This window comes from Nelumbo nucifera, chromosome 1, assembly GCF_055504915.1.
Source record: "Nelumbo nucifera cultivar China Antique chromosome 1, China Antique-T2T, whole genome shotgun sequence".
NCBI lineage: Eukaryota > Viridiplantae > Streptophyta > Magnoliopsida > Proteales > Nelumbonaceae > Nelumbo > Nelumbo nucifera.
The window spans coordinates 25,881,418-25,890,595 of record NC_142649.1 but is presented as its reverse complement, the minus strand read 5'-3'; the positions used below and the strand labels follow the sequence as shown (position 1 = coordinate 25,890,595).

Genomic DNA, 9,178 nt, shown 5'->3' with positions numbered 1-9,178 from the left:
AGAAGAAGAAGAAGAGGAGGAGGAGGAGGAGGAGGAAGAGGACTTACAAGTTGCAGCGGCGACAACAACGACTTACAACAACAACAATGACGGCGACGACAAACTATAGCGGCGGGGATGGTGGCAAACTAGCAATGAAAGTAGATCTGAGATTTCTCAGTCTCAGATCTCACTCTCTCTCACCATCTCGCGCAGATCTCTCTTACCTTTTCATGCGAGAGAGACAGATCTGCACATATCTGAGATTTCTCAATCTCAGATATGAGATTTCTTAGTTTTTAAAACCTTACAGCAAACTGTTCTTCGGGTCGAATGGGTCAACAGTCAAACCATCCGAGTCAACGGTTCGTTGACTAATTCAACGGTTTTTGACCAAATACCAGGTTTGGGGTAAAACGGAACCGATCGCTTGAACAGTTTCCAGTCTAAACAATCCGAGTCAACGACGGTTCGAAAACTTTGGCTAAAACCTAAATTTTTAATGTTTTTATCAATAAAATAATATTTTTAAATATTTAAAATATATTTTTTAAAATTTTAATTATTTTACTATTTTTTTATAAAAAATAATATTTATTGGTTAATATTAATTCATTGATGTATTTTTCAATATATTTATCATATAAAATGTAAAAATTATATATTTGTGATTAATTGTGTAGATCAAGGTTTTTGAACTGCCGTTGACCCAGATGGTCGGACTGCTTAGCCCGAGAACTATCCTAGCAAGCGGTTCCGTTTTACCCCAAACCCGATTTTTGGTCAAGAATCGTTGAAAAAAGTCAACAACCCATTGACCCGGGCAGTTAAACCATCGACTCGTTCAACGACTTTGACCTTTTTTTATTTTTAATTATTTTTTTTTAATTTGTTTGTTAGAACGGACCATTCGTTCAAATTGGACGGTCGGACCGTTGGCCCGAAAACCAGTGGCCAGGATGGTTCCGTTTCCGGTTTGTTTTTTAAAACATTGGTGTAGATCATTATAAATGTATATGAGATACATGGAATCAAAAAGTATGGTGTGGAGTGATCCACACCATGCTTATAGAACGCCACTATGGGTCCAATCCACACAGTTGTGGTATAGTGTGGATTGGTCCCTACCATAGGGTGTGGTGTGCACCAATCCACACCCACCAATTTCTCATCCACACTAAGGAACGACCCAATTGTCACTCGAGGCAAACTACATGGTACCAATCGAGGGTTGGCTCGTTGGTGTGTTAGCTGGGTTGTCCCAACATTGACGCGGAATCAAATCCCACAACTAGCACTTTGGGCTCCGTTTGTTTGCGATACAATCACCGAATCGGGGTATTTATGTATTTCGGTTCGCGTTTGAGCGTTTGTTTGATGCATAAAAAGTAATGATTATCAGAGCAAAAATGTATTTTTTGACACTTTTGTACTCTAAAAAAAGAGCATTATTGTACCTATTTTTTGGATACAATTTTGTGCTCTCTTGATAATTAACTTTTTGACCAAAGTTAAGGCATTAAAGCATATGATATTTGGAGCATTTAATGATGGGCCCACACTTTTGCACGGATTTCAAACAAATAAGATGAATGTAAAAACGGTTTAAAATGTGAACCGTACTTCTATTCATGAATCGAGAAATGGATAAATATGAGAAATGGATAAATATGAAGTATACATATTTGCGTTTGCATTGCAACGAAACGCAGCCTTGGGAAGAAAAAGGGGGGTAAAGGGGAAAAGGGAAAGTTATTGCTGCTGATTTACCAAAAAAAACTACACGGTACTGATTGTAGATTTTCCCTTTTTATAATCCACATTTTAAAACTCTCATTTAACACCGGTCACTGAAGTTAACAACTCTCTCGTGACCGCGAAAGTCAGGAGAGATGAATCAGGGCTTCAAAACGCTGTGAATTAGGAAATTTCGATCTCCTTAAGTTTCTTCGGTTTGATCTGTGAACCTTTAGTTTCGGAGGCCGATTCGGGAAAGTGGGATGTCGGCCGTTAAAGGAAGTAGCAAGAGACGAGGGAAGGAGGAAGTTGACGTTCTGAAACCGGAGAAGAGAAAGCGAGATGAGGACTTCGATCCCGATCTATCGAGGTTTCTTTTTTATTATTTTTCAAGCTTTCTGATGCACTGCCAAATTTTTCCCCGATAACGTGTTATTGCTTCTTCGGATTTTGACTTTTCAGTGACATCAAAGGTATCCTCTCGGCACTGCAACAGATCAAAGAAAAGGCGCAGAAAGATGACCAGAGGAGGAGTGAGGAGTTGATTTCTAGGTGAATGCACTTAATGTGGCGATATCTGAAGCGATTTCACAACAGAACTTATATTGGTTTAGTGACTAGGGATTGTGTTACTTGCAAATGGTTCTATCAGCTTCTTGACTCTCTGAGTAGATCTGATTCATATTCCTTCGGATCTGGATGATAATCTGAACATTTTCTATCTTCTTAGGGTTATACAGTGCTCTGAATTGTATTGTTTTATAGAGTAGAAATAAATACACCATTAGTTCTTTATTGTTTTCCGGCCCTATTCTGAAGCATAATGGACTTCTTTCTCATTTTTTGCCTAAATTATCCAGTGAAGTTTACGAACTATTTAGATATATTGAAAAGTGTTTTTTCCAATTTCCTTCAGGGTTTTTGTTAGCAGCATTATCGTTTTTGTTGTTATTAATGCTAAAGAACAATGATTTACATTAAACTCATTTGCTTGCTGGCTTACTGGCTTACTGGCCCATGAAGGTACCATGTGAATTCATATGTCTTTATTAGTATATCTGTCTTTTAATTAGTTCCTGAAATCACAGAAAGCAATGAAAATGTAAAGAAAGGTCTAAACACTAGGAAATGTGCTAATAGGTAACGAAATACAGAATATATAAAACATAATAAGTGAATGCAAATATATAGATAATTTATATATGAGTTTTTAGTCCAGAGGTGGACTAAAAGTTAAATCAATTTACAATTATTCAAAGCTATTCAAGTGGTGGACTCCTTCCCAAGATGTGGTGGGTCTCTTTGACCCAAATTTCCTGAGGTAGGCAAAGAAAAGAGGAAGGATTCTGTGGAAAGCAATGGGAACAGCACTGGTTTGGACCATCTGGGAAGAAAGAAATGGGAGGATTCTCGATGAAAGGTGTAGATCATAGTTAGAAGTCATAGAAGCCATAAAGATAAAAATCGCACATTGGGTAAAAAATTTGGAAATCTTCCACGTTTTCTCCTTCAATGATATTCTGAGATCATGGAAGGAAGTGGCAGGCTTGGGCCAAGAGAAAGAAAGGGTTGTTATGGAGTGGAGACTGCCAACACCTAATTCTGTGAAATTAAACTTCAATGGAAGCTTTTTGGGAAGTGAAGGTAGGGTTGGTTTAGGAGGTGTATTCAGAGGCACAGGAGGTGAGGTACTAGCACTCTACTCGGGTCCTGTTGAGCAAGGGGATTCACTGACAGCAGAATTAATGGCTTTTCTTCAAGGGCTGAAACTCGCAAAACAGCTTGGTTTCCAAAGGTTAGCAGTGGAAGGGGACTCTCAGGTGGTGATTTCCTGGACAAAATTTCATTGCCAAATCCCTTGGATGTACAGGCAAAGGATTAGAGAAATTGAAATGATAACAAGGGAACTGAATGTTACATTTAAATGGGTGAGAAGAACTGCAAATGGCATGGCAGATACATTAGCTAAACAGGGGGAAAACTGGCAGCACTTATTTTGGGCTAAATTGTAAGGCTATTTTGGGGAGTTGCATCTTTAGTTGTATCTGTTTACCATATGGGTGTGGATAAACTACCCACAAATTTGTAAGCTCAATTTTCATATTATGGTTAATAAAAGTTACCTTTGCTGATAAAAAAAATATTGAATGGTTAATAGGAACTAATGATAGTTTATATATTCTAAGAGTAGAGGACTATTATGAGATACATTATGTGCTTTTGTTTGATCTCATAGCTTGAGTTAACAAGAGATGTGTACACAAGAAAACAAGTAATTTTGGGCTTCTCTATGCCTGATCATAGTTGACCACTTGAAACTGACTGGAGAAGTTGAAAATGGCCAGGGTCCTCGAACCATGTAGAATGTCGAGATCCTATAATATCATCTTTGGAGTGTCTAAAGTGTCTGAGTGTGAAGTAGGCTGTAGGAGCCCTTTTGTGAAGTCTATGGAGATTGATGATGAATTTGCTGCCCCAGTTGAAAAAAAAAAAATAGAGGAAAGAGTTGATTTTCTGCGTTGTTATGAGAGAATAAGTTGTATTGGGTGCCATAGTGATATCTTCTGTTTATTCCCGCTAGGAATTCTTTGATGTATGACTATGTCTTAGAGGAGATGGAATGGTCAAAATTGGGGCTGTTCACTAGTGAGATGGGGTGCAATTCAAACCTGAACTTTCTTTTCTTTGTATTGGTTCAATATGACAAAGATTTAGGGGAGAATGGGACTGTTTAGGATTTGGTCATAAGGAGAATGAACAAGGGAAAGAGGGGAAAGCAAAATTACAGAAAGAGGCGGCACACAGGGGGAAAAGGATTGGACCCCAGGTTATTTAAATTAATTTTATGTGCTTATAGTTCCATCTATTTTTTTCCCATTTTTTTAGGGCTATGCAATGGAGGGAAGCCCATCCCCCATACTCGTAACCCCCCCCCAACCCTGGTGCAGCGGGATTTGATCCCAAATCTCCACTTTAAACATCCAGAGATCCCAAAATTTCATCTAGTTTTATCCATTAAGCCTCATAAATTAAATCACTAAATAGTGCAGATTATCCTTTGGCTGGTTACATATATCCTGATTCGTATATGTTATAATCCGTCTTTGACTACATTTATTATGTGTTTGAAATTCATCAAGTTCCATGTTTTTTTATCCGTTGAGTTTCATATTTGATCTCAATTAAGAAAATAGTGCAACCTGTCCATAGATTTGTCATTTTGGTTGGTTTCTTTGCTTCCCTTTCTTCTTGCATCCTTATAGCATTCCATGGTGTGATGTACAGAGATTTGGTGACAGACAAGATTATCAGTTTTATTATGGTATCTCTAATGATTTTTTTGTCCTATTTTTTCTGGGTGTGGTGTGAATTCAATATGAGTTGGTTGTTCATACTAATATGGGTCTTGTGGCAGTGTGGCTTCAGAGATCAAGGCCATGCTAGATGATGCAAGGTCGCAGTTTGATAAGGAAAGGTGAGAAAAGAAAAAAATATTTTGCCATGAGTTTGTATAAGATTGTATACTTTTTCTAAGCTTCCTAATTTTTCAGTTGTTTCAATCATTGTTCCTCTCCACTCTATTAACATGGGTGTTGTTTTAATTGCTTTTGTTATCTTCTCTCACAGGCAGAGTTTTGTTAAGGCTCTTTCAAAGAGCTCAAAAGAGGTCTGCACAATATAAAGGCCAATTCTTAATGTAGATTGGATGAGATGGATTTTGTTTTTAGCTGCAAGGATGATGCCTCAGTTTTATTGCATTATATATTTGCATGAATTGCAGTGTGAAGGTTCATTGAAGAATGAATATACAAAGTTCCAAGCTACTTACGAGAAATTTTGCAAGGAAAAAGACACACACATGCAGATTCTTAAAGGTACTTTCTGGATTCTTTAGGTTATGGTGTAGACTGGTGTAGCATCTCAATTGAAGCACCAATTAATGTTAACAACATGTCATCTTTCATTTGCTGTTTCTACATGTCAGAATTTCTTTATTTCAGTTTGCATTCTCACTGGATCAAGTAAATAAAAGAAAAGGAAAGAAACAAGGAGATTAGGGGTTACCATATAAAACAAAAAAATATTGATTTTGGATCTGCTGGGAACAATTTATCTCATGTTTATAGATCATTTTAATGTCATTTAAAGAACATCAGTTATTAGCTAATAGTTTGTCGAGATTAAAATTTGTTTAATCCCATGACATAACAGCCCTTTTTCTGAATTCTTTCTTTTGCAGAGAAATCATCTGTAGTAATCCTGAATACCATCTAATCAACAATTCCATATTATCTAGCCACCAAGTTGGCATGAGTAACTGTTTAAGGTTTGGTGTACCTAGGTTAAAGTATCAAAAAAAAAGTTGAAGTTGACTTGCCAGATTGATTGCACTTGCATTTATATACTTAACACTGAATTATTGATAAAAAAGTATATACTTAACTGAATTGCATTTTTTCACTTTGAAATTGAGATGAAACAACCATATTGCCTTTTGACATAGCCAATACTTTTGTCATCCTAAAAGAGAATCTAAATGTGAAAATATTAGCTGAGTTCTATCTCAGGATACTAACCAATAACCATTGGTGTTTCTTCAGACATATTTTCCAAGTTTGAAAATGAAAAAGAAAAGCTGTTCACCCGCTATGAACAACTACGTGAGCAAGAAAACCCTGAGCCCGTTCTTCTGTGCATTCAAAACTTACCCTTCTAACCACAAACAACATAATCTCTGTACAATTTGGTCTTCAGGGAAGAAAGAAAAAAGTATGCTATCAGATTTAGAGAAAGCTTGTGCAGATAAAATTGCTGCAGCAGAGGATTCTATAAAGAAGAAGAAGCAGGTCAGCTACTGGTTCATACATTTTCAAGGTTGTTTTCACCAGAAAATATCTAAAAAAAAGTTTTTTTTTTAATACAGGATGAGAAATCTTTCAGCTTTTTGCGGAAGTCTCTAGGTTCATTTCTGGACAGTGCCTCCGATGAGGACTTCCTACTGGATGATTAAAGCTCTGCTTTAATGCATCAAAGCTTGAAATGCAGTAATTACTCTTTGGCTCTACATGTTACACAGACACACTTAAAACTTTAGTTCCTGCTCTTTATTACAATATGCTACACAATTCAGGCTTCTCTAACTAGATGCAACCTATGTTTCTACATGTTCTTCAACAAAAGGGAGAAACACCAACCTTCTTCTGCCACCTGAGTTTTAAGTTGAAATTCTCCCATTGTATATTCTCTTAATCACTATTTTGTTTCATCTGGACAAGAACTAGGAAGGTTATCATTACCATGGTCATTTGAGGTGGAATGATGCCTGGATTTTGCTTGGCCATTACCCAATGTTGGTCCTATCTATCTGGGACTTGGAAGAGGCAGACTGGATATAGTCATAATCTTTCATTTCTTTGCACAAAGTGTTTGCTCTCTGACTCAAACCCATGTTCTCACACTTGCCAGCCCAAGATTTTAACACCACCGATCAATAGCCCAAAGAAAAATGAAATAGGGGAAGAGAAACCCTTTCAAGCATAAGTTTGTTTTGTTTGTGCATATTAGAGAAAAGTTATTCTAATGGTAATGGAAAATTGGTAGTTTTACACAATTCAAGAACAGGATACAACATAACACAAGATCTAGCATGAAACAGTAAAACTGAATTTCCTATTAAAAGCTTCTTAGCAGATAATAGGAAAACAAGTTTAATAATAATTGTTATTATCATTATCTGCAATACATAAAAAATTAATACTGAATTTTAATTTGAGTGCAAGTAAATGTGAACCCTCTATTTGATGGCTGCACTTGGATCTTGCAAGAAAATTTATTCAGTACATGAATACATCATTCAATACTGCTAAAAATATTCAGGTCAGATGCGTTATTTCTGATCTGTTCTGACCATCATATCGTAAATAGAAGAATTTCTGATTGGGCTGTTTGCCTGTCAACCATCTCAGAACTTGAGGGTGGGATGATTAGGATAGAGTGAATACATTGAGGAAACTCATGAACCCTACAGACATGTTAATAGAATTGATCTCAGGCTCAGATGACCATAAAAAAAGTATAAAACATAAGAAACACATATTTTAATAGTTTATATAATAGACAGTGTTAACCATTGGGATACATTTGGAAAACATTGAAAAATGTGGAAGAGCTATGATATGCTTAGAAAACTAATATAAATCTCATTGAAATCTAAAACCAAAAAAGTATTATTTTTAATTATCAATTGATTTTTTTGTCTTTTTTGTTGGGTAAACTCCAGGAACCATCAGTACTTTGGAAGGTTTGGAATTTAACTCATTCCATATTCTTAAAAAAGATATAGTCATGATCATTCTAACCGGAAATCCAGATCATCATCAAAGTGGAGCCTCAAAAGCAGCCAACAACTCTTGAAAATCTAAGTGGTTTGAAAAATTTTGACTGATCAAGGCCATAGAAGCGGAATGGTACATAAACTAAAAGAATGGTTCATCAAATGGTGTATCCTGACATCAAGTGATTTTTGTTCTTTGATTAATGCTCCAATGTTCATATAAATCCAGGCTATGTGATGATGTACCAAATCAACCCAAAGATCAAAGCCATCAATTTGGCCTTCTAAGATCAATAAATTAATCTCAACTATTCAGGTAATGACCAAGGTTTTAACAAATGTGGGCCATCCAAATAATATGCTAAACCAACAAAATTTCTGTTATCAAAGTGGTCTATTAAAGACCAATGAATTAATTTTGGCCATCCAACATTCTAGTAAGATTTCAAGTAATCTTAGCTATTTAAATGATACACAAAATTCTATAGAGAATGGAGGACATTGTTGAGTGATGTACCGGATAAGACCTAAGATCTTACCATCAAAATGACCTAAGATCTAAGCCATCTAAGTGTGGTACAAATCAGATGAGTTTGGTCAAGTTAAAGGCCAATCCTAGACTAACCCTAGTCTGGACCCAAATTGATGTCAATACCTAAATTTGTAAATCCAAACCTAACCAAATTTCTATTCAATCCTATGCATTACATGAGTTTACTTGCTAGTTCATCACAATGTGTCCAAATTTTTAACCAAGCCATGTTTATTTAAGATGTAGGTATCCGGTGATGATCAGCATTGAAGTTGCTATGACTGCAGCTCTAACATTTTGTTCTTCATGCAAAATTTTGTACCAAGATCGGTCTATTTAAGAAACCATGGATTTATGCAATTTGCAATTTCAAATGTTTGCACATTTAGTGGAGTCCTAAAGTAAGAATTGATCCAATATTCAACAATTCAATTCAAGTGTTCTTTGGATACAGTGGGGTCAGTTATGCATGAATGGGTCTGACTAAACTGACCCCAGTTAAGATGACTATAAATAAGGTATATACACAAAAAAAAACACGTTTTAATGATTTATGACTATAAATAAGGTATTCCAAGTGTTAACTACTGGGACAC

The 9,178-nt window shown here is 36.0% G+C and overlaps 1 protein-coding gene across 2 annotated transcripts; it reads left to right on the top strand.

Moving 5' to 3' along the window:
- The first annotated feature begins 1,792 nt into the window (after positions 1 to 1,792).
- Positions 1,793 to 8,752, top strand: LOC104587829 (DNA ligase-like protein). Of its 2 annotated transcripts, XM_010245567.3 has the most exons (9): positions 1,793 to 2,086; positions 2,179 to 2,268; positions 5,132 to 5,191; positions 5,344 to 5,383; positions 5,498 to 5,591; positions 6,318 to 6,377; positions 6,472 to 6,563; positions 6,641 to 6,761; positions 7,997 to 8,752. In XM_010245567.3, exons 1-8 carry the CDS (start codon positions 1,980 to 1,982, stop codon positions 6,725 to 6,727), a joined length of 630 nt encoding a protein of 209 aa, XP_010243869.1. In that variant the 5' UTR covers positions 1,793 to 1,979; the 3' UTR covers positions 6,728 to 6,761; positions 7,997 to 8,752. The 2 variants fall into 2 exon arrangements, with proteins under 2 accessions (XP_010243869.1, XP_010243868.1); XM_010245566.3 differs by lacking the exon at positions 7,997 to 8,752 and having other exon boundaries at positions 1,797 to 2,086; positions 6,641 to 7,125.
- Positions 8,753 to 9,178: the final 426 nt, after the last annotated feature.

Coding starts and splice junctions, on each gene's coding strand:
- LOC104587829 (XM_010245567.3), top strand. CDS start 1,980: ATGTCGGCCGTTAAAGGAAGTAGCAAGAGACGAGGGAAGGAGGAAGTT. Junction 5,192..5,343: donor TCGCAGTTTGATAAGGAAAG/GTGAGAAAAGAA, acceptor CTTCTCTCACAG/GCAGAGTTTTGTTAAGGCTC. Junction 6,564..6,640: donor CTATAAAGAAGAAGAAGCAG/GTCAGCTACTGG, acceptor TTTTTAATACAG/GATGAGAAATCTTTCAGCTT.